The sequence below is a fragment of the Salvelinus alpinus genome, chromosome 9 (genome assembly GCF_045679555.1).
Source record: "Salvelinus alpinus chromosome 9, SLU_Salpinus.1, whole genome shotgun sequence".
Taxonomy (NCBI): domain Eukaryota; kingdom Metazoa; phylum Chordata; class Actinopteri; order Salmoniformes; family Salmonidae; genus Salvelinus; species Salvelinus alpinus.
This window is the reverse complement of record NC_092094.1, coordinates 38868332-38892991: the sequence shown is the minus strand read 5'-3', so window position 1 is coordinate 38892991 and position 24660 is coordinate 38868332. Positions and strand designations below refer to the sequence as shown.

General features: G+C 44.8%; 1 protein-coding gene and 2 long non-coding RNA genes across 8 annotated transcripts in view; 2 read left to right on the top strand and 1 right to left on the bottom strand.

Moving 5' to 3' along the window:
* LOC139530103 (uncharacterized) overlaps window positions 1–24660 on the top strand; it is a 428447-nt gene that overhangs the window by 231425 nt on the left and 172362 nt on the right. The gene's annotated exons all lie outside the window — the stretch shown is intronic.
* LOC139584794 (uncharacterized) lies at window positions 457–4175 on the bottom strand. Its single transcript, XR_011676829.1, has 3 exons — window positions 4059–4175; window positions 854–3517; window positions 457–657 (listed from the first exon to the last, which is right to left on the bottom strand). It is a non-coding gene; the product is annotated as an uncharacterized lncRNA (long non-coding RNA).
* LOC139584793 (zinc finger protein 423-like) overlaps window positions 4164–24660 on the top strand; it is a 142265-nt gene continuing 121768 nt past the window's right edge. For 4 of the 6 annotated variants that reach the window (XM_071417014.1, XM_071417013.1, XM_071417012.1 and 1 more), the window contains exon 1: window positions 4164–4413. In XM_071417014.1, the coding sequence (XP_071273115.1) occupies window positions 4179–4413 (235 nt within the window). In that variant the 5' untranslated portion in view covers window positions 4164–4178. Of the gene's footprint in view, window positions 5171–24660 lie in introns of all 6 variants that reach the window. The other 2 variants (XM_071417016.1, XM_071417015.1) reach the window with 1 other exon arrangement.

The following is a 24660-nucleotide window of genomic DNA, read 5'->3' as shown; positions in this document are numbered from 1 at the left end:
GTGTGCTGCTGTGAATGAGATCTTCATTAGGATCCTCCAGTTCCGCCCCCCCGCCATTGCCACGGATGAGTGCCAGGTAGGCACTCTAACAGCCAAACATGTTGATAATTAGACCCCCGTTATTGGAAGGTGTTATCACAACCATTAACATTACAATGTGTGGGTATCTATAAGGGGTGGGGTTGATTGATTTGGGGTAGGTAGCTTTGTTTGTCTACATTGATGCCCCTTTCTCATTTAAATGTGATGGAGGGTCAATCAGAAAGCCTCTATATTATGATTGAGCACGTGTCTCTGGTACATTTTGATCATGTGTATTGTAGGACATTTATTATTGAGGGGAAATGTGCACTGTAGTCTGCATGTATTTGTGTCTTGTGGTATGAAGTGTATGCATGGAATAAGAGTGAAGTCACCCACTCTTTGACTCTCTCTCTCACACAAACACACAGTACAGAGAGATGAGAGGCTGTGTATTTTGTTTCCATCCATTCTTCAAGACACATTTCCTTTTTTCTCCTCTGCCTATTTGGCAAAAACATGCTTCTCTTTCTCTTTTCTCTTTTTTTCCTTCAGTTTTCCTCCTCAAAGTTGGTTGGCTTGACTGTGCCGCCATTCCTCAGTTCCTCAACATCAGTGACAGATCCGGCAAAGCCCCTGTGCACAAAAGGCTTTAATTGGGTTAAGTTTGTCCGCCACAGATAACATTTCTCTTTCTGTTGAGAATAAAACAAATTGCTGGCACTAATGGCACTGTTTAATGTAGCTCTTATTATTATGGATGAAGGAAATTAGGAGGAGACTCCCTACAGAGAGCTGATGTCGTGGGAGTGAGTGCATTGTTGCAGCTCACCAGAAAAGCTTTTTCGCTGGAGTGCCGTCATCCTTGCCTTTGCCTCCTCTTCCCCCTTTCACTGCCAAAAACACAAATAACACACTTTTTAAACACAGTATGGGCAGAAATCCCATTGAATGTGCATTCACACAAAAGTCATGAATTGAGTGGCATATTCTAGGTGGGGAGAAAATATGAAAAAGTTATAACTTAACAAACGGAAAACATAATAGATGTACAGTGGGGTCTGAAATGATTGAAACCCTTGATAAACATGATCAATAATATATACTGAGCTATATTCTACGCAAAAACAAATGGGGAAATATCATTTTATACTAATACAATTGATAAGTGGAAGATTTTTTTTTTCTCCTAAAAAATGTATGGGTCAAAATCATTGACACCCCTATAGATTCTTATAAATATAGTCGTCTGTTATTGGTAATGGTGCTAACCTCTCACCATTACCAATAACAGGGGAGGTTAGCATGTTTCGGAGCTATGATCTTTGACCCTGTGTAATTTTCTCTATCATCATTATTCACGATTCATTTAGGATGATCCGTAATCATGGTAGCATCCACATGAATGTAGAACTGTTTAGAAACCTACGCTATTCTTATTTACAATAAAAGTTACTCCCAAATGACCCAATACATTATTATCCATTTCTATTGGGCCAAAATAACCTGAAACACAACCAAAACAAACTGAAAATGCATCCAACAAGTTTGTATAGTCACAAGCGTAGTCATTGCATGCTGGGAATATGGGACTGAATACTAAACTTTTGACTACTTTATTTCTAAGAATCTTTAGGGGTGTCAATCATTTTGATCCCTACCTTTTTGAGAAATAGTATTACTTGTTCAACAAAATCTATTTCTCTGAGCAATTGTATTAGTAGAAAATAATATATCTTTCCCATTTTTTGAGCATACAATATTGCTCTGTATTTGATTAATTTATTTTATACTGTCATTATTGCTCATCTTTATCAAGGGTGTCAATTTCAGACCCCTCTGTACATGGATACATGAATATCCCAACAACCAGCACCCTCCTCCTCCTCCAATCTCCCCTCATCATCATTATTGTTCTCTGGTCCATGGAGGCCTGTTCATGTGTAGAGCATCTGAAATCACTGTGCTGCCAAACCCCAAACTGTGGTGGGGAACCTGAGCAACAGCAGAACAAAGAATTCCTCCATGCACATTTGGCTGGAGTTTAACACAGTCAGAGGAAATGGATTAATCTTAAGTGACAAAAGAATATACAGTTAAATATTGGTCAAATGTGTATTTTCCCATGCATATTTATTAAAAAAGATACTAGAGGCAAAATGATTCCTCTGCTCTCACCTTTTTGCTCATTATCCACACACAGACACCACGCTTACGAGACAAAAAGAGTGTGGCTTTGCAGTATTTAAATCAGTTATGTCTAATTATTTCCTTTAAAAATAGCTTATCTAGGGCAAAACCAATGAGATGTAACATTGTCTGTGGAAGTGGGGGGGGGGGGGGGGGGCTAGCAGAGCTGGCAAGAGTTCAGCTGAACAGAACAGAGAGAATCCGCTGTAGGCAACATAAATATAACATGAACTCTCCAGGCTTGTGACAGTACAGTGAGGGAGTGTTTAACAGGGCTTTCTGAGGCTAGTCCTACTACACCATATACATGTATTTAAGGTGGAGAGGCAATGAGAGAGGGACAGACAGGAAACTGACTGTTGTTTCCATCAACTGTGTTGTCTATGGTTTGTGTGACAGGTGTATTGGTGTGCTCCTTCACATCCTTGTCAGTTTTCATGTGTCATCATTAACTGTGTTACCAATAATCAAACAGCATTTCAAATCAAGCAACAACACAGTGATGTCTACATTGTAATGTGAGTCAGTAAAATGCACATTGCAGTCACATTTCACATGCTGATCTAAATCAATTTAGGCCTACATGAACTATGTAGACATCCCCAAATCAAATATGCTAAACTGGTTTTCTAACACAAAATCCAGTTAAACAGAACAGCATTATTATTCAACTATATTACATGTCCCTTCTCCTAATACTTCCACAGCCCTTTTAGATTTGCCTAATGGTTCTACTGGCCCAGTGTGGGGAATCAAAATGGCAAGCAGGATATTCATATGTCCCTGCGCTGTTACTGCTAGACCAGAGATTGTCTTAATTAATATCAGCCACATGTCTTTTTGCCTTATTCAAAGCTGGTTGATGCTCTATAAAACCAAATCCGAACGATGACAGAGGGTGTAATCGCGTGCTATGTGATTCAACAATACTACTTTTAGAAACCATTCATCTCTCGGCTGTCCTTGACCCTTAAGGAGCTTGTAATGTGGGCTATTTTCCTCCTTTGTATTTATCGAAGAATAAGGGACCACTGCGGAGAGATTTTACCCTTGTGTGCCAGCGGCCTCTCTCTGGGACGCCACAAGCGCTTTAAAAGCGGTCTCCAGGCGCGCGCTCATTTCAGGGGGAGTTCAGACGAGACAAGAGGGGCCCCCACATCAACGGGGGTCAATTTTAAAGGCCGCTCCGTCTCACGACGGGGGCGAGGCTCAATCTGCAGGACACCCCGCAGGTCAAGACAGGGAGGGAGCCCACCAAGATATCCATGACAACGCCCGGGCAGCTCTAGCTCGGTCAAAGAGCACACTGTGCAGGAGAGAAAATAACAAAGCACCATGTGATTTTAAATATTTTTCTGGCTCATATTGGCAACATGTCCCTTTTCTGTAGGAGACAAACACACGAATTGTAGTCCTAGTCTGAACTGTTAGGGCTCAGCAGTTTGCCCCAACACATAACTCCTGACATTATGAGTTCCGTTGGTATTGAAAACATATGGCCCTCTAATAGGTCCTGTCCGAGGGTTAAGTTTACCACTAGTGAGGGCCCAGACCCCTTTGATAAAACAACATAAATACACTGCTAGGCCGATTATTTCAAATACATAAAACATGTGAATAATTACATGACATGGATTTATATTTGCATTAGGTGCATTTAGAAAGCCACTACGAACAATATAGGCCCATATAAAAAATACAATCCAGTCAGATTAATTTATGATAAAATATAAACAATTAGGCCTATGTATGTAAAAATATCAGGTTGCATTTCACGACTTTTAGAAAAAGAATTTCAACATAATTGGCAATCGTCACCCCTAGTGAGAAAGTAGCGCACGACTAACCAATTTAAGATGGAAAGGACTAAAACTGAATCCGGTCCGTATTTTTCACGCGCTGTGCAGAATTCTTTGATGCTCCGTGTTTTGGCCCCGATCCGTGCTCCAAGTTGAGCTGTAGTTTCCATGGCTGACCATGGTTTGGTGCTGTTGGCTCTCTCTGTCTGTTCAACCCAGGCTGTGCATAGCTCCCTGCGGGATCAGAGCGCTCCCCCGCCGGGACCCTACTCTCACATCCTCCTGCTGGGACACGGCTACATTTCCAGCCAAGCCTGGCTTTATTATGTGTGTCTGCGCTGCAGCCCCGCCAGCAGTCGGATCGGGAGGCGGAGGGAAGACCAGAGTCAGGACAAAGAAAAAGGTAGAGAGAGGCTAAATACTACAAACATTTGACTGATTTCAGGATTTAAAAACGCAAAACCCCAAGGGGTGAAAATGCTGGGTAAGGTTGCATTACCCATGCCACCTTCTGAAAAATAACGGACGAAGGGAGGTTCGGTGTTCGCAAGATTAGGGTGAAAAAGAGACTTATTCCGAGAACTGCACAACAAACCCTCAAGACGAAGAGGAAAAGAAGACAACGTAACGCTTGATTTTACGGAATTCTATAATTGTATAGTCAATGTCATCGTATTTTGATGTATTGGCACCTTTCTAACGGCCCGATCAGGTGTTACCGCATGGCTGTCATTTTGGCGTTGGCTGCCTCTTGAAACTTGGACTCTACCGATTAAGTCGCGCTATAGCTAAGGTGTTTATGAACGTAAAGGAGCAAAAGATACTGTCGTCACGGACTCCGAAAGAAAGACGCGTTATTCCGTTAATTCTACAGGTTGAGTCCAGCCGAAGAAGTTAAATTGCTGGAGTATCCGGGCGCAGCGCCTCTCCACAGCTCCAAATTGTATAGGCTACTCACCTCCCCTTTAACTGGACTATAGGATACTATCAGAGACTTAAGTTGCCGCATTGCAACAGGCAAAGAAGTGAAAAACACGCCAGCTGAAGTATCCATCTATATGACTATTTTCGCAAAACATTAGAGATCGATTCGAGAAGAAAATACTTTCACAATCCAGAGATGTCTAGACGAAAACAGGCCAAACCGCGCTCCGTAAAAGGTAAGTTGTTTTAATGGGGACAAACTCTCGCATGACCAATAAGATTTCATGACTACCTTTTGGCCTAGGCTACTATGAAATTCAACGATTAAATATCCTCAGTGTTTTATTTATATATAGTCAAACAAAAGCCTAAGCAATTTAAAGAGGGGGAAATAATAGATAGGCCTATTTTATCCGGTCCAACAGCCAACTTTCTGTAGTGTTGCAATAGTGACTCGGGTCTTCCCTGGTCAGTTGATTACGTAATTGATTTAAAATTGTGACCACGTTTGTTACTTGACTAGACTGCAATGTGTTTGTTTCATTAGCTACTGTTCACCTGTATCGTGGAGGTGTGCGTATTGATTGTCACCCTTGCTGTGTATGACGCGCATTATGCCCATGCATTCCCACATCTTGCATATGTTGTTTTTCCATCGCCATGATTAAAGCATAGGGTTATTGGTTTGTGTTTTACTTGCTGGACCGTTTTCTTGGTAACCTGTATTTTCTAGTCAAATTCAATAGGACCGCATCCGTGAACTGAGAGCGAGATGATACTGAGCCATTACAGTGAAGTGGACGGGCAAGGGGCATTTGGCTCGTTTTGCCTCTGTGGAAACCAGATGGGCAATGGGGTGGCCATGTGGTCCCGAATTATTACCCCTCCCCCAATTTGTCTTTTTGTTCTAATTGATGGCAACAATGTGCAATGGTTTATTTAGGTTGAAAGGTTATAAAGCCTACATTGTTTTAGTAATGTATGTATTGTTTTGTTAGTTGTGCTCTCTGTACATGCAGTGAATGGTTCACCAAGACTAATGGCAAGTTCTAACTGGGTTGATGACCCAGTCTGAGTCAACAGAGATTGGTGTCATGATCTCTCGGGATACCTTTGGTGTCTACTAAAATATACACTGGTTCAAAGCAAGACATTTTAAAATGATCACATATAGGCTGAATGTGGGAAAGGGATCACTTGATTATTTCAACAATTACTAATACTAATGAACTAACTACAAGGCATTTACAGGTAACTCCCAAAATAAAGTAAACACTTGAGTAAATCAGGGATACAAAGTATATTGAAAGCAGGTGCTTCCACACAGGTGTGGTCCCTGAATCAATTAAGCAATTAACATCCCATCATGCTTAGGGTCATGTATAAAAATGACCAGTTTCCTTTTATTTCAGCTGCTATGGCTAGAGTTAAAGATCTCAAGAGGGGTCTCAAAGGAGCATGGTGGGCGGGTGTGTCAATCACCGTATCTCAACACAAGTGGAAACTTATGGGAGAATCTGAAGTGGTGGCTGAGACAACGTTTTCCACCACATCAACAAAACACCAAATTATGGAATTTCTTGTGGTAGAATGGTGTTGCGTTTCTTCAATAGAATTCCAGACACTTGTAGACCCTATGCCAAGCCGCATTGAAGCTGTTCTGGCAGCTCGTGGTGGCACAATGCCCTATTAAGACGCTGTTTCCTTTATTTTGACAGTTACTTGTACATGTACTATATGTCATGTGAAAACAAATCCCAATTTCTCTGCATAAAGATAGCTAGTCTTTGTACTGTTTTGTATCCTGAGTGTGTTCGTTTGGCAGTGGCAGCTTGTGGCTTTGAATAAACAAAGCTTGTGCTTAGTCGGTGATGCACAGCAGCCAGAGGCCAGATCTATGTGTAACTAAGATGTGTTCTGTTGCTATCTCCGCACAACACCTTTCTCACTAACTGGCATATTCTCAAATTATGAGTGAGCGTCAGTGGTACAGGGCATGCACCAGGGATTATTTGTGTTTTTCGTGTCCTCTTGTCTCTCACCTGCTCACTCAACTCCTACGAGTGCCTGTCAATGCCAATGCTCAAATCAAATTGTATTAGGCACATACACATATTTAGCAGATGTTATTGCGGGTGTAGCGAAATGCTTGTCTTCCTAGCTCCAGCAGTGCAGTAGTATCTAACAGTGCAGTAGTATCTAACAATTCACCATAGTACACACACATCTAAATGTAAAAGAATGGAATTAGGAAATATATAAATATTAGATTGAGCATTGTCGGAGGGGCATTGACTAAAATACAGTAGAATAGAATACAGTATATACATATGAGATGCGCAAAGCAGTATGTAAACATTATTAAAGTGTCATTCAACACATTGAGACTCATATTTATTCCTCTTTTGCTACACACAGTCAACCGGCTATGATGAAAAAGGATTTGATGAAACCACCAATCCTTGTTATCATCAGTAGTTTGTGGTGGGGGGGATTTTCTTTCCTAATTGAGGTTGCATTAATAGCTATGATTGGCTGTTTTACTAATGGGGAGGGGGGAGAGGGGAACGAGTGGTTCTTATCAAAATATTATTTCTCCCGATTAATCCCTTTTTAATGTGTGTCTTTGCGTAGAGTGCCTGGCCGGGGTATTTCTGTTTCATATCTCCCCCGTCCCCATGAGTATTTCATGCATTATGTAGTGATGATTATTACTTAATTACACATTAATAAATCCTCTTCATTTACAGGACATTAAGCGGGAATGAGTGCACATGACATCCAGGGAGCGAGAGAGCACTTATTTATTTTCCACAGTGTTGTTTAGTCAATCAAATCAAATAGGACCTTTAACCTGGGATGGAGGAGAAGGAGCCGTTGGAACAAGGCTTGTCTAGGGCTCCACCTCCCCTCTGCTTTCCCCCTTCTTTCCACGCAAATTCCACCAGTACTACTGTTTACACCAGCTTCCCCTATCAATTCAAAAATTTTCTAAGTTGCAGTAAAATCTTCAAAAATCTTAATCTATTTATTTAGCTCCACCTGGCTGAGATTGTAATGTTTCTCTTCTCTAGATTCTGTAGTGTAGATATTCATTTTGTGTGCCAGTTTTATGTTGACATAATAGAGTTTACTTGATTGTATTATTTGTCCAGTTAAATCATCTCTCAATCTACATTATGGTTAGATTATTCAGTTGCTCGTACACCTTTGTAGTAACACTGTAATTACCTAAGTAGTAACATTGTATTAACATGTGACATAGCGCTTCAGTAATTGCATAGCAATAGAGTTGAGTGTTTTTTGTTATACAAGAAGAAAAGGGATTGTTCTTTATTACATATTTTGTTATAACACAAACTATGCAATTTTCAAAGCAATTGAGCACCCTGTAACAACAATGCTGGTACTCAAGTAATTATAGTGTTAATTATATACAGGCGAGCATCTCATTGAAAGTGTTACTGCTGCATATTGTTATGGATTGATGTGGATTAGTTTTTCAGGAAGTGTGTGTGTGAAGCATATCCCTGGCATCCCTCTACCCCTCTCTCTGCCTTCCTAAAACCATCTATTTTAACATTAAATGGCATTTTTATTGTCACCTAGGCTTTTGGTAGCACAGCCAAAGTTTCATTGGTCAACAGGCTGTTATAAAACAGTGAAGTGAGATACCACAGTGCGGATTGAGTGATGAGAGCCTGCTCTCCTGTCTTTATTCTCATGCACGCGTGTGTGTGTGTGTGTGTGTGCGCGCGCGTAAGAGGGAAAAATAAAGCGAGAAAGTCCGGTTTGTCTCTTTCACATTATATACACACAGTGATATTACACTTTTATGTGCCTTTGTGTTTACTAGCAGCAGGCAGGCATGCATGAAATGTCTTTTAGCAATAGTTTTTTCAATCTGTGAGTATAGAAGACTGTTGCCCTGTATTAATGGTAGCTGAACCACAAAATAGATTTTTCTAAGCCTTTGTAAAATGTTCATTGACTACACAGCAGGGAGAGCGATTTTTGTCTTGTATTTTGATATGACCAAAAAAGTAATTGGTCATTGTTCAGCCACAGCGGTCGTCTATTTTTATATAGAGCTTATTGGTTTGCACAATATTATATGGATTTTGCACATTTTTCAAGATGGGGAAAGGGGGTCTTTTTTAAAGGTACAGTGCTCTTCAGTTACATGAGTCATTGAAATAGGAAATGGAATAAACTGCTTATAGTGGTCTGATACTTATAATAAACGTCGGTTTAGAATCAGTCGGTTATTTTAAAGATCTTGTCAGGGATGGATCTGATTCTTCCTTCCTTCAAAATAAAATGTTATTGGTCACAGGCGCTGAATACATCAGGTGTGGACTTTACGGTTTAATGCTTACTTATGAGCCCTTTCCCAACAATGCAGTTAAAGTAAGACAAATATTTTTTAAATGAAAAAAAGGAAATGGTAACACAATAAAAACAATAACGAGGCTATATACAAGGAGTACCAGTACAGAGTGAATGTGTACGATGTGGGTAGGGGTAATAGTGACTAGGCAATCAGGACGTATAATAAACAGTGTAGCAGCAGTGTATGTAAAGTGTGTGTGTGTTGGAGTGTCAGTGTAGTATTAGTGTGTGGGTAGAGTCTAGTGAGTGTGCATATAGCCAGTGCAATGGACTCAAAACAATTTAAGACAAATAATAAAAAAGAGTTTCAAAGTAAATTGTCCGGTTAGCCATTTTTATGAACTGTTCAGAAGTCTTATGGTTTGGGGGTAGAAGCTGTTCAGGTGCCTTTTGTCAGACTTGGCGCGCAGTAGCAGAGTGAACAGTCTATGACTTGGGTGGCAGTAGTCAATGACAATATTTGCAGACGGCATCCCAGACGGCATTCCCAGCCGCGTCCTCAGAGCATGCGCAGACCAGCTGGCTGGTGTGTTTACGGACATATTCAATCAATCCTTATCCCAGTCTGCTGTTCCCACATGCTTCAAGAGGGCCACCATTGTTCCTGTTCCCAAGAAAGCTAAGGTAACTGAGCTAAACGACTACCGCCCCGTAGCACTCACTTCCGTCATCATGAAGTGCTTTGAGAGACTAGTCAAGGACCATATCACCTCCACCCTACCGGACACCCTAGACCCACTCCAATTTGCTTACCGACCCAATAGGTCCACAGACGACGCAATCGCAACCACACTGCACACGGCCCTAACCCATCTGGACAAGAGGAATACCCATGTGAGAATGCTGTTCATCGATTACAGCTCAGCATTTAACACCATAGTACCCTCCAAACTCGTCATCAAGCTCGAGACCCTGGGTCTCGACCCCGCCCTGTGCAACTGGGTCCTGGACTTCCTGATGGGCCGCCCCCAGGTGGTGAGGGTAGGTAACAACATCTCCACCCCGCTGATCCTCAACACTGGGGCCCCACAAGGGTGCGTTCTGAGCCCTCTCCTGTACTCCCTGTTCACCCACGACTGCGTGGCCATGCACGCCTCCAACTCAATCATCAAGTTTGCGGATGACACTACAGTGGTAGGCTTGATTACCAACAACGACGAGACGGCCTACAGGGAGGAGGTGAGGGCCCTCGGAGTGTGGTGTCAGGAAAATAACCTCACACTCAACGTCAACAAAACAAAGGAGATGATTGTGGACTTCAGGAAACAGCAGAGGGAGCACCCCCCTATCCACATCGACGGGTCAGTAGTGGAGAAGGTGGAAAGTTTTAAGTTCCTCGGTGTACACATCACGGACAAACTGAATTGGTCCACCCACACAGACAGCGTCGTGAAGAAGGCGCAGCAGCGCCTCTTCAACCTCAGGAGGCTGAAGAAATTCGGCTTGTCACCAAAAGCACTCACAAACTTCTACAGATGCACAATCGAGAGCATCCTGTCGGGCTGTATCACCGCCTGGTACGGCAACTGCTCCGCCCACAACCGTAAGGCTCTCCAGAGGGTAGTGAGGTCTGCAGAACGCATCACCGGGGGCAAACTACCTGCCCTCCAGGACACCTACACCACCCGATGTCACAGGAAGGCCATAAAGATCATCAAAGACAACAACCACCCAAGCCACTGCCTGTTCACCCCGCTATCATCCAGAAGGCGAGGTCAGTACAGGTGCATCAAAGCAGGGACCGAGAGACTGAAAAACAGCTTCTATCTCAAGGCCATCAGACTGTTAAACAGCCACCACTAACATTTAGCGGCCGCTGCCAACATACTGACTCAACTCCAGCCACTTTAAAAATGGGAATTGATGGAAATTATGTAAAAATGTACCACTAGCCACTTTAAACAATGCCACTTAATATAATGTTTACATACCCTACATTACCCATCTCATATGTATATACTGTACTCTATATCATCTACTGCATCTTGCCATCTTTATGTAATACATGTACCACTAGCCACTTTAAACTATGCCACTTTATGTTTACATACCCTACAGTACTCATCTCATATGTATATACCGTACTCTATACCATCTACTGCATCTTGCCTATGCCGTTCTGTACCATCACTCATTCATATATCTTTATGTACATATTCTTTATCCCTTTACACTTGTGTGTGTATAAGGTAGTAGTTGTGGAATTGTTAGGTTAGATTACTTGTTGGTTATTACTGCATTGTCGGAACTAGAAGCACAAGCATTTCGCTACACTCGCATTAACATCTGCTAACCATGTGTATGTGACTAATAAAATTTGATTTGATTTGATTTGATATTTAGTAGGGCCTTCCTCTGACACCGCCTGAAATAGAGGTCCTGGATGGCAGGGAGTTCGACCCCAGTGATGTACTGGGCCGTATGCACTACCCTCTGAAGCGCCGTGCGGTAGGATGCCAAGCAGTTGCCAAACCAAGCGGTGATGCAGCCAGCCTTCCTGTAGTGTAGAGTCTTACTCTACAGCGGCCCCTACTGGTGTGGAGATGTGTGTGCCCAGGCAGGGTGAGCTCCCTTGCGACCAGTGTGTCTGCCATTGACAACTCCTTATCAGCAGCCTGCCTGCTAGTGTGTATGGAAGGATCTGTCTTAATGGAAGAGCTCAGTCGTAGGCTGTGCCATTGTACCGGCTTAGCACCAGGGTTTATCAGCGCTCTAGACTTACTGGGCCGTAACCACTGCCCGCTCAGGACCCTCTCCGCTCCGCGCTTCCTTTCTAAAGAGCGAGCGACGCCGGGGTGACTTTTGCTATTAATTATGTTTGTGTGGTTGGTTCCCTCTCCACTGCTCCCCCTGAACCCCCCCCACCCTCTACCCCCACCCCTCCAGCCTGCCAACCACAGCTCCCCCACCAGTACCTCCCTGTGGAGTCTGTCCTCTCCTAGGTCCCTCGCTCTCAAACTCTGATTGTGCTGCTGCATTGGGCGGATTAAAATGTGTTGGAACAATGCTTTCAGAAAGTTTTGTTCCTAATCGGCTCCTTCCTGTGCAAATGATGTGTACAGGACCGTAGCCTCAGAACGGCCAATGCTCTCTCTACCCTACAAGCCAAGTGTGGGAGTAGATGTAGGATTTGTTATTTTGTTTCATTGTCGTGTGCTGTTCTTAAAAAATTTTTTTTTTAGAACAGTCAAATATTGTGCAATGTTAACCTGAGGACGTTTGGAATGGCCCACCTGTTGTTTGATGTTGAACCAGGCTGATCTGTGGCAGACACCCAGAGTTAACCGGCCTAAACGCCTGAGCGAGGTACAGGCTCCGTAAATGGGATATGTCAAGCGCAGCTCTTTGTGAGCCTGTGAGTGGTTTAGTGAGTGAGTGAGTGTGTTAATGGGTTTTGTGTGTAAATGTCAGTGCAGTGTCTCCAGTGTGGGCAGAGGGCTGTGACCCAGCTCTGCTTTGACCTCAGAGAGAGAAGGCCAGAACCATGAACCTTCTGGAGGGTAGCTACAAGAGCCAGATCAGCACTAGCAGAACACTGCTGTTTGTCTGGTCCAACAGCGTAGGCAGAGGTCTTCATGTTCATTTCCCCCTTTATTTCTTCCTGTTCAGTTTCCTCCTACCCTCAACCCTTCCCGTCTTTGTCACCTCTCTTCCTCCTGCTCTCCTCTCATCTCCTCTGTCTCCTTGGCCCGCCATGATGTCCGTGAGGTTGTGTTCATGCTCCTTTCTCTAGGCAGCTGCTCCTCGACCCCACAGTTTCTCTTTAGGCTGTACATTAAACATAAGCAAAGGGGGCAATTAAGCACCTTCGCCACACCTGGCTGATGCATATATTTATTGAGAAGCTACTCGCTTGGAAGGCTCCTCGTCCCAGCTCTGATGATTAAAGGGTGGTTGTTGGGGAGGGGAGGGGAGGGGAGGGGAGAGAAGAGGGCCTGATGCTGAAGTCATTAATGAAGAGTGTTGACCCCTGCTGACCCCTGCAGCCTGCCTTGTGTATTACGTGTTTTACTTTTCTATTATTTCTCTTTTCTTTCTCTCTGCATTGTTGGGAAGGGCCCGTAAGTAAGCATTTCACTGTTAGTCCACACCTGTTGTTTACCAAGCATGCGATGAATAAATTGGATTCGATTTTTACCTCTTGCCAGGAGTTGCTAGGCCTCCTGCTGGCCAGGCCCTGGATAATGGATCCTGCTTGGGTCCTGGGCTCCTTCCAGGGCTAGTATGGGTCTCAGAGCTGCAGGGGGAGGCAACTGGAACAGTCCTGGGTGGGAGATGGGAGACTTACTGTGCCCACGCATCAGGAAAAATCCTCCAATAGCTTCCTTCTGCTCAACCTATTGATTCCACTGCGCCTGGAAACTTTCCTCTGAAAAACGTGTGGAGTTAAAAACCGAGAGAAATGACTCCAATGGATTGAGTGCCCTGGGCTGTGTGTATACATTCGCTGTGTTGGGTTATTAAATAGCTCTTTGAATCACAAAACATCAAGTACATTCAGGAAGAAGATGAAGAAACACCGAACTCCCACTTCATCCAGGTGTGAAGTGGTAATTAGGTATATTATTATATTTTAGTAATGATTAGCAAAGTATTTTACATGAATGAATGACATTTATATTCGTGTCAAATCGTCAGTTGGCAACCTTTCCTTTACGGGATTAATTAACCCATAAACAAACATTACAATAATGTGATAATTCAGTAATCATTCTTCCGGTGTTCTGTGCAGTGCACAGACTGAAAAAGAAATCAATGCATAATAGTAAATAAGGATATCCAAGCAATAATTATAACCCCAGAGCAGTAAAAAGAATACAAATACAGATAAATAAATGCTGAAAATTTTGTATGAGAATGTTAAAATATTTTTTAAACAGAAGCATATATCCTATTCTTTGAAATGTTTTTCAGTGGTCCAATATTTGTCTTGGTCTTTTGCATGGGCTTTTAAGCCTACATGTTTGATTCTATCAGCATGACAATGCTGCACCATGCCACAGACTTTATTGTATAACCTGAATAAAGTCATGGTTAAAAGTATGGCTAGGAATTGCCAGAGGCCTCACGATATGATATTATCATGATATTTAGGTGTGGGAATTATATTCTCACGATTCTATATGTATTGTGATTCGATACTATGATTTTATTGCAATTCGATGTTCCAAACATATTGCTCTCCATATGTCTGCTGCAGGACAAGAGCAAACGAGTTTTGATCAGTCATGGAAATAAAAGTGCTGAAAACAAATTGGCTCCCTATTTTTAAAGAATATGGATAAACAAGCTATGAATGAAAAATACTGGAGTGTTGGTGCGGCTAGCGCAAAATAATATTGCGATATTGTTAAAACGATACGTAATATCGTCAAAAAATATCCCCATCTGCAACTGTGCCTCGTCTTTTGAGCTTTGTGTTTTGAGAAAAGCGCTGCTCTGTGTTTTGCAGTATAGAGCCTTGATACAGCTTGCAATGTCATCTCCAAATTGATTTAAGCTGTGAAGCAGCCTCTCTCTATCCCAGGGCTAGACACTTGCCTAGAACCTCGCTTCACACATTAGTATTTAGCGCAGACAGAATTAGCCCTTATTTTAGCCTTCCTTTATGCTGGCCTCACAACCTCGGAGAATGGCTAGTCCTTGATTATGAAGTCACTTTTGTTTTTCAGATTTATTTTAATTCAATCCTCTGTCAAATGGCGAGCACCCCCTACAGAGGCCAGAATAATATGCCGTGCAAAGAGCAGGGTGAGGAGGGGGGAAGACACTATTAAAGTCGCTCTCGATTTCAGAGCAAAAATGACATTTACAAAGCATGCACACATCTGACATGTTTTCATTTTCTGTTAGTCTTGTCCGTGGTGCATTTTCACTTCACACACACATTGTTGGATGGTGAGCTACTTACAGATGAGAGAGAGGGTGAAAAGGCCCCCCTTCCATGTCTCCCTCCTTTCTCACACTTCTTGTCATTTTCCTATTGAAGTTCAAATGAAACGATCTAAATCAGGGAAGTTTTGTGTGTATGTTTTTGGATTTACTATCCATGTGGGGACAAGAAGTCCTCACAAGGATAGTAAAACAAGGAAAATTCTTACATGTGGGGACATTTTGTTGGTCCCCACAAGGAAAAAGGCTATTTTAGGCTTAGGTGTTAGGGTTAGAATTAGGGTCCGTGTGAATTGATGCGTTGATGGCCGGAAACAGAGTCCATATGTTGAGATGTGTGAAGATGAGAAGGAAGGCCTCTGCTCCCAGTCACAGCTCTGTATTGTTCTACCTCCAATGCCATGAGTGACTGGAAGCCACTGGAGAATAGAGGTGGGTGTGGGAACGAGGTGCAGCTGTGTGAGAGAGAGAGAGATGTGTTTGTCTTTAAGAAGTAGTCTTTCCAGGGGGAAGTTTAGCTTGTAGTCTAATGAGGATTGTGCCGACCCACCAGCCAAACAACAAGAAGAGTAGTCTATCTGTCCAACATTGTCCACTGAAACCATCTCTGTCTGTGAGTGCTACTCGAAGGGCAACAGTCTGAGTAGACCGTCTGAGGCTTTAGAGTCCATCACTCAGACTACACAAAGGTGTGTGTGTGTGTGAAGGAAGGAGTTGAAAGAGAAGAAAAGTCTTAAAAAATATATAAATCAGTATTTTTTTTTCTTCTTTTTTTCCCCCCCTAATAAATCCTTTATGTCACCATCAAACAGCGGCTGAGAGACAGCGTGAGAGTCTGCAGAAAGAGAATAGGAGTGCGGGTGAGAAGATATTGCTGTGTTCTGTGGGGCCCCTGTGTTGGTCGATGGATCTCTGCTTTAAAAATGTAGAGTCTAGCCCTGGTCCAGCCGTGTTGATGTGCAGTCCAGGGACCATCCTCTCCTCTTCCCCGAACATACATTGGGAGGGCAGAGGAGGCTGGATTAGAGTGGTGCCCTGCATCACCATGTCCATGGTAATGCCCTGCTCAGCTTCTACAGTGAAGGACTAGTTGGAAGCTATTAGGGGTTTCCATAGTCATGCATCTTCACCTCAACTTCATCTGTAAAATGTTCCCTTTCTCAGCACGGTCCGTCTGGCTGTAGTAGGACTCACGGTGTCCAGACATTAAAACGGAATTCAACTGTAGGAAATCAACTAAATGTATTGAATTTATTAGAAAATGCATTCATTTGCCCAAGATTATTGTCAGACATGAACAAAATGCATCAGTGATTTGTATTTTCCTTCAACTTTCTGAAGAGTTTCCCCCTGTATGTGTGTGCACGTTTGTCTACCACTTAGCGATGATGCTGATGTCATGACAACTGTCTTCTTGTAGATGGAAAGGTTACCAAAAACCTTCTCAATGAAATGTTAACTACAAAGTAGCCCATGCCTATCTGACAGAATGATATCATGATTATTTGCACCAATCCAGTGGCCACTTGTTTTGCAAACTCTGCAGTATATTGCTAATCAAACAACGGTCTCTGGCTGGTGTGCAGTTGACAAACAAAACAGATTTTATAAGGCTCTACTAAAGTTAGCGGCAGTGATTGAGGAGACTGACTGGTGACTAGTAAAAGTTGAATGTGTTAGTGTTTGGGATAAGAGGAACCCTCTCCTGCCGCACCAAGCAGGCAGGCGGCAGGCTGTGTGAGAGTTAACTGCAGAGTTAATCTCTCCTCCAGTGATTTGAGAGCCACAAAGCTCCTCCAGAAAAAGGGGCCTGCTGTAATGCCTAATCAAGTCTGTATCAAACTAAATAATGCCTTAGTGTGAAATTGGAATCTCAAGTCAAAAAGCACTCCCCAGACTGTACTACAGGGTAAGGCAATTAAGGGTCCCCATTCTGCCTCTCTCTCTCTCCCAAGCTGCCCCGAGTCCTCTCTGAGTCTGATGCCATTGTCAGTGTGTGTGTCTGGATCGGTGAATATGTGTGTACCTCCCTAAGGCTGCGTTTACACAGGCAGCCCAATTCTGATATTTTGCACATTTATAAACAGAAGACCTGATCTGATTGGTCAAAATACCAATAGGTGTAAAAATATCAGAATTGGGCTGCCTGTGTAAACGCAGCCTAAGTGCATGTGTGCCTGTGCCTTTGCATGTATGTGTGTCTCCCTGTGTGTCTGTGTTTCCCCTGTACATGTGAATGTGTATGTCTCTCCCTGTCTCTGTGCATGTCTATATGAGCGGGTCTCTATCTGTACATGCGGCTGTGAGTTGGGTACAGTGGTGGTGTAGCTCTGTGCAGCACTTCTATTCCTGGAGGGTCTCCTGAGGGCCTCTAATCCAGAGAGGCCTTCCTCCTCCTCCTAGGTCACCAGTCAAATGCTGTCTTTTTGGGGTGGGGGTGGGGAGGAGGGACAGAAGTCTGTCTCTTTCTCTGTCCCGTCCCCTTTTGATGGCATCATAGCGGAGCGTTTGGAACGTGATTACCTCGTCACCCTCGTCAGTGTGTTCCTGTTGTGAACCTGTGTCACACTCAATGACAGCGGGAGGCAGCCCTTGTGATTTAATCATGTCTGCTTTTCTCTTCACAAATGTTTCTAGTCCTCTTTTCTATCCTCCGTTCCCTCCCTCCCTCCTACATTCTTTCTCTTCCTCTCTGGTGTTTTATGTACAAGCTGGAGGTATATTGAAATCATTTCCCTCTCTGCTCTGACAGTTGAGAAGGATGAAAAACCACATTGGAGATCTGAGAGGCCCTTTAATCTTCCACTGTGTTGTCTGCTCTCTAACATAGTGGAGACAGGTGTGTGTGTATATATACATATAAAGCTGAGTGTTTCTCTTGGTGTTGAGAAGGGTGGATTTGTTGTCGGCTGATAAGCTCTTGGCGCTGTTTCTGAAGCTGAGTGTGTGGATTCCTTAGCTCCCTGAGACAAAGGTAGAACAGGCAGGCTCAGGCAGGCGCAGACGGTGCAGACAGTGCAGACGGTGCAGAATCAAAAGGAATGGGGAGAGTTGACACAGCACCCAGGGCTTTCTTCAGGAAATGCCTGCTGACGACAAGAGTGAGAAACACAGCACAGTCAGGAGTGTGACATGTGTACAAAGGGGAGGAGGTGTGTGTGTGTGTGATAAAACCACAGCTTTGTGAAGACACGGGACCTATCCTGTGAGTGTAAACATAATTGGCCTATCTAAAGGAAACTGTCTTCCATTTGCCCGTTTTCTCCCTTCCACTGAGTCACCAGTGTCCCAGCTCTTACTTGACCCTGATTTTACCACCCTATTTGAACAGGACTTCTTCCGTGCGTGTGTGTGTGTCTGTTTGATCCAGGCTAAAGAGAGTGATCAGAGCCTTCCACACCTGACACCCCTCATCTCTGGTGTTGGTTGGAGACCAGCCAGGTGGATCCTGTTTTGGTGTGGAACTCTGCTTTGTGGTGGAATGTAATACGCCAGTCAGGCATTCTGCTCCTCCATTGACTTGCTCCACCAGATAAAGGCCTTTTCTTTTTGGTTGTGTCTGGGGTTGGTTCTGCCAGTGCTCCTCTGGTTGTAGAGCTGGGGCTAAGGCTGAGTCTTGGCGTGGGTGCTGCTGCTTGGATGCTCCAGGCAAGAGAAAGAGAGAGAGAGTGAGTGATCAAGCCAGGGAGACGGTGTGCGCTTCACAGAGCTCTGCTTGGCTCAGACTAGCCAAGTTCTCCCCAGGGCATCAGCCAAGAGCTGCCTGAGAAGACCGAACCTGAAAACACACGACCGCTGCTAGTCATCCACCCACACTCCTATCCTCCATTCTCTGCTCTTCCACTCCTATCCTCCATCCTCTGCTCTTCCACTCCTATCCTCCATCCTCTGCTCTTCCATTCCTATCCTCCATTCTCTGCTCTTCCACTCCTATCCTCCATTCTCTGCTCTTCCATTCCTATCCTCCATTCTCTGCTCTTCCACTCCTATCCTCCATTCTCTGCTCTTCCACTCCTATCCTCCATTCTCTGCTCTTCCACTCCTATCCTCCATTCTCTGCTCTTCCACTCCTATCCTCCATTCTCTGCTCTTCCACTCCTATCCTCCATTCTCTGCTCTTCCACTCCTATCCTCCATTCTCTGCTCTTCCATTCCTATCCTCCATTCTCTGCTCTTCCACTCCTATCCTCCATCCTCTGCTCTTCCACTCCTATCCTCCATTCTCTGCTCTTCCACTCCTATCCTCCATTCTCTGCGCTTCCACTCCTATCCTCCATTCTCTGCTCTTCCACTCCTATCCTCCCTTTCTCTCTCTCTCCAGCTCTCGCCATTCTCGCTTGTCCTCTAGTTCTCCGGCCTCTAAACTCATGCTCCTGTAGAGGCGGGGGTTAGAGGGGGGTGTTTGGTTACGGGAGGAGGCTAGTGGTGGGGGGGGGGCGGCGGCTGGACAGCTCGGCAGGATTTTGGAGCAGCAATGCCCTCAGTGAGGGAGGCAGAGCTGTGGGCCCCGTCAAGCTTTGTGTTTTTTTTCTCTTTGCCATCTAAGCTCTCTGCTGTGTTCCCTCTTTACCCATTTGTGCTTTTCTGGCCAGTGGTGGTGGTTTGTGTTTTTAAGGCTGTTTTGTGCGGCAGAGCGGTTTCAGTGCTGATAAAAGTATTTGGTTAATCAGCTTCTGTCGCTGTCCCATGGTGGTGGCTTGGAGGACAGACCATTGAAGTTAGAGTTCCCCGGGGGATGGCTTGGGCTGCAGATTGGCATCACGCTTGGCCAGTGGTAGAGCGGCGGCGACCAGAGGGGCACTGCAGCCAGCCAATGGGAAAGCCCCCCAGGATCCGAGGGGGAGGAGGTGGGGACAGGGGTGGGGGTTGGATGGGAGGGTTGGATCTATGTGCCTGTGTCCTGTCCAGCAGGAAATTCCAGGCCCCCGCCCTCCTGGGCCTGTAGCCAGTGTGTGATTGGTCAGAGTGACCCGGTGCAGTGATAAGAGCCCCTGCAGGCCCCTCTCAGCCCCCTCTGTCCACACTTCCTCTGTGAACACAGCTAGCGCAGAGGAGCACCCTGGGAATTGCCATCCCCGCCATTGTGCGCACGTTGTCGTTTGATTATGGTTTGGTGGGGAACGGCAGGGCAGACAATGGGGCCCTGCATGCGTTGTGGTGAAGCTTTAGCTGCAGTGGGGGTGAGGAGGGGGGATAGAGATACAGATTGACTGCAGCACTCAGCTCTACACTTCCATCACTTTGATGAATGACTTATAGCTGTGTAGATATTAGTTTTTAATGGCTTGTTGTTTTCTCAGTTATGACTACATTGTTGTTGTCTTGCTGTTAGTGGTGAGTTGGTTTAGTCCTCCCCTGTGTTAGTCCCAACGTGCCAGTCAGTGTGTCTAGCTGCAGACGGCCCTGGTTGCTGGCCTTCTAGTCAGGACTACAATGATGTTCAGCTCTCTTCACTGGCAGAGGAATCCTCTTGTATTCCAGTCGCGTGTCTTTGTGTGTTTGCGCACGATGTAGTGAGCCGCAAGAGTGAACACGGTCTAGCACCAAGCCCTAATCCCCAACTGTGTTCGTATGTATGAATGTATATGAGAGGATGAGACGGACCGAGTGGATGAGTCTCTCTTGAGTGAATGCGTGTGTAGGAAAATGAGAGAGAGAGTGTGTGTCAGATCATGTGAGCAGGGCTGTGTGTGTGAGGAGATGGGTGTCGTCAGTAGTATTGCTTGTTCCCTAGGGGGGCTTTGGTCCATCACATGCAGACTGCACTGTGCGTGTCCCCATCATTCTCCCAGCTATTAACATCCATTAAGCCATGCAGAACAAGCCAGGCTTTTATCTTTTATTAATTATCTTGAAACCCAAGACTCTTTGTCTTTCCCTCTGCTGTGTCTACGTAAAAGCCATTGGCTGCACCTGTAGCTCAGAGGTGTGTCTGTGTGGTCGTAGAGGACCATTTGGTTTGAAAAGACACAAGGGCACCATCAGTAAAAAGGACAGTAATCAGCCATTCTAAATAGTCAGGCAGCCCATAGATGTTACTGTTCAGTCTGTCTGGGGTTTGTTCAGGATGCATGCTATCAGTGTGACCCTGTGCAGTATGTGAGTTGGAGAGAAGTGAACACCCAAAGGCTTCTAAAAGAGAACAGCTCCTGTTGTACATGGCTAATAGAACTAGGAAGTAGCGCGCAGCTCCTGTTGTACATGGCTAATAGAACTAGGAGGTAGCGCGCAGCTCCTGTTGTACATGGCTAATAGAACTAGGAAGTAGAGCGCAGCTCCTGTTGTACATGGCTAATAGAACTAGGAAGTAGCGCGCAGCTCCTGTTGTACATGGCTAATAGAACTAGGAAGTAGCGCGCAGCTCCTGTTGTACATGGCTAATAGAACTAGGAAGTAGCGCACAGCTCCTGTTGTACATGGCTAATAGAACTAGGAAGTAGAGCACAGCTCCTGTTGTACATGGCTAATAGAACTAGGAAGTAGCCCACAGCTCCTGTTGTACATGGCTAATATAACTAGGAAGTAGAGCACAGCTCCTGTTGTACATGGCTAATAGAACTAGGAAGTAGCGCACAGCTCCTGTTGTACATGGCTAATAGAACTAGGAAGTAGAGCACAGCTCCTGTTGTACATGGCTAATAGAACTAGGAAGTAGCGCACAGCTCCTGTTGTACATGGCTAATAGAACTAGGAAGTAGCGCACAGCTCCTGTTGTACATGGCTAATAGAATTAGGAAGTAGCGCGCAGCTCCTGTTGTACATGGCTAATAGAACTAGGAAGTAGCGCACAGCTCCTGTTGTACATGGCTAATAGAACTAGGAAGTAGCGCACAGCTCCTGTTGTACATGGCTAATAGAACTAGGAAGTAGCGCACAGCTCCTGTTGTACATGGCTAATAGAACTAGGAAGTAGAGCACAGCTCCTGTTGTACATGGCTAATAGAACTAGGAAGTAGCGCACAGCTCCTGTTGTACATGGCTAATAGAACTAGGAAGTAGCGCACAGCTCCTGTTGTACATGGCTAATAGAACTAGGAAGTAGCGCACAGCTCCTGTTGTACATGGCTAATAGAACTAGGAAGTAGAGCACAGCTCCTGTTGTACATGGCTAATAGAACTAGGAAGTAGCGCACAGCTCCTGTTGTACATGGCTAATAGAACTAGGAAGTAGCGCACAGCTCCTGTTGTACATGGCTAATAGAACTAGGAAGTAGCCCACAGCTCCTGTTGTACATGGCTAATATAACTAGGAAGTAGAGCACAGCTCCTGTTGTACATGGCTAATAGAACTAGGAAGTAGCGCACTGCTCCTGTTGTACATGGCTAATAGAACTAGGAAGTAGAGCACAGCTCCTGTTGTACATGGCTAATAGAACTAGGAAGTAGCGCACAGCTCCTGTTGTACATGGCTAATAGAACTAGGAAGTAGCGCACAGCTCCTGTTGTACATGGCTAATAGAATTAGGAAGTAGCGCGCAGCTCCTGTTGTACATGGCTAATAGAACTAGGAAGTAGCGCACAGCTCCTGTTGTACATGGCTAATAGAACTAGGAAGTAGCGCACAGCTCCTGTTGTACATGGCTAATAGAACTAGGAAGTAGCGCACATCTCCTGTTGTACATGGCTAATAGAACTAGGAAGTAGAGCACAGCTCCTGTTGTACATGGCTAATAGAACTAGGAAGTAGCGCACAGCTCCTGTTGTACATGGCTAATAGAACTAGGAAGTAGCGCACAGCTCCTGTTGTACATGGCTAATAGAACTAGGAAGTAGCGCACAGCTCCTGTTGTACATGGCTAATAGAACTAGGAAGTAGAGCACAGCTCCTGTTGTACATGGCTAATAGAACTAGGAAGTAGCGCACAGCTCCTGTTGTACATGGCTAATAGAACTAGGAAGTAGCGCACAGCTCCTGTTGTACATGGCTAATAGAACTAGGAAGTAGCGCACAGCTCCTGTTGTACATGGCTAATAGAACTAGGAAGTAGAGCACAGCTCCTGTTGTACATGGCTAATAGAACTAGGATCTAGCTCACAGCTCCTGTTGTACATGGCTAATAGAACTAGGAAGTAGCGCACAGCTCTTGTTGTACATGGCTAATAGAACTAGGAAGTAGCGCACAGCTCCTGTTGTACATGGCTAATAGAACTAGGAAGTAGAGCACAGCTCCTGTTGTACATGGCTAATAGAACTAGGAAGTAGAGCGCAGCTCCTGTTGTACATGGCTAATAGAACTAGGAAGTAGAGCACAGCTCCTGTTGTACATGGCTAATAGAACTAGGAAGTAGAGCGCAGCTCCTGTTGTACATGGCTAATAGAACTAGGAAGTAGAGCACAGCTCCTGTTGTACATGGCTAATAGAACTAGGAAGTAGAGCGCAGCTCCTGTTGTACATGGCTAATAGAACTAGGAAGTAGCGCACAGCTCCTGTTGTACATGGCTAATAGAACTAGGAAGTAGCGCGCAGCTCCTGTTGTACATGGCTAATAGAACTAGGAAGTAGAGCACAGCTCCTGTTGTACATGGCTAATAGAACTAGGAAGTAGCGCACAGCTCCTGTTGTACATGGCTAATAGAACTAGGAAGTAGAGCACAGCTCCTGTTGTACATGGCTAATAGAACTAGGAAGTAGCGCACAGCTCCTGTTGTACATGGCTAATAGAACTAGGAAGTAGCGCACAGCTCCTGTTGTACATGGCTAATAGAACTATGAAGTAGCGCACAGCTCCTGTTGTACATGGCTAATAGAACTAGGAAGTAGAGCACAGCTCCTGTTGTACATGGCTAATAGAACTAGGAAGTAGAGCGCTGGAGTTTTGTAATGATTTCACCTCTTTCATGTTTATGTAAGGATGAGATGAGGGATGTGTTCTCTACTCTCTGTCTGTTTTATAAATGTGTAGAGATCTAAAACTGTGTACAGAGATCATGTTATGTGCGGAGATCAAACCGCCATAATTCAGGTACGATGTGTGTGTGTGTTGTTCCGCGTACATGAGGCCTGATTGTGTGTCTAGCTGCGGACTGCACCATTGCTGCTTGACGCGATGCAGTGTAGTGGGTGTGTGGTAAGGGGGTATGGGAGGGTGCAGGGTGTTGTGGTAAGGGGGTATGGGAGGGTGCAGGGTGACGTTGTGGTATAGGAGGGTGCAGGGTGGTGTTGTGGGTGTTGTGGTAAGGGGGTATGGGAGGGTGCAGGGTGACGTAGTGGGTGTTGTGGTATGGGAGGGTGCAGGGTGGTGTTGTGGGTGTTGTGGTAAGGGGGTATGGGAGGGTGCAGGGTGACGTAGTGGGTGTTGTGGTATGGGAGGGTGCAGGGTGGTGTTGTGGTAAGGGGGTATGGGAGGGTGCAGGGTGACGTTGTGGTATGGGAGGGTGCAGGGTGACGTTGTGGTATGGGAGGGTGAAGGGTGGTGTAGTGGGTGTTGTGGTAAGGGGGTA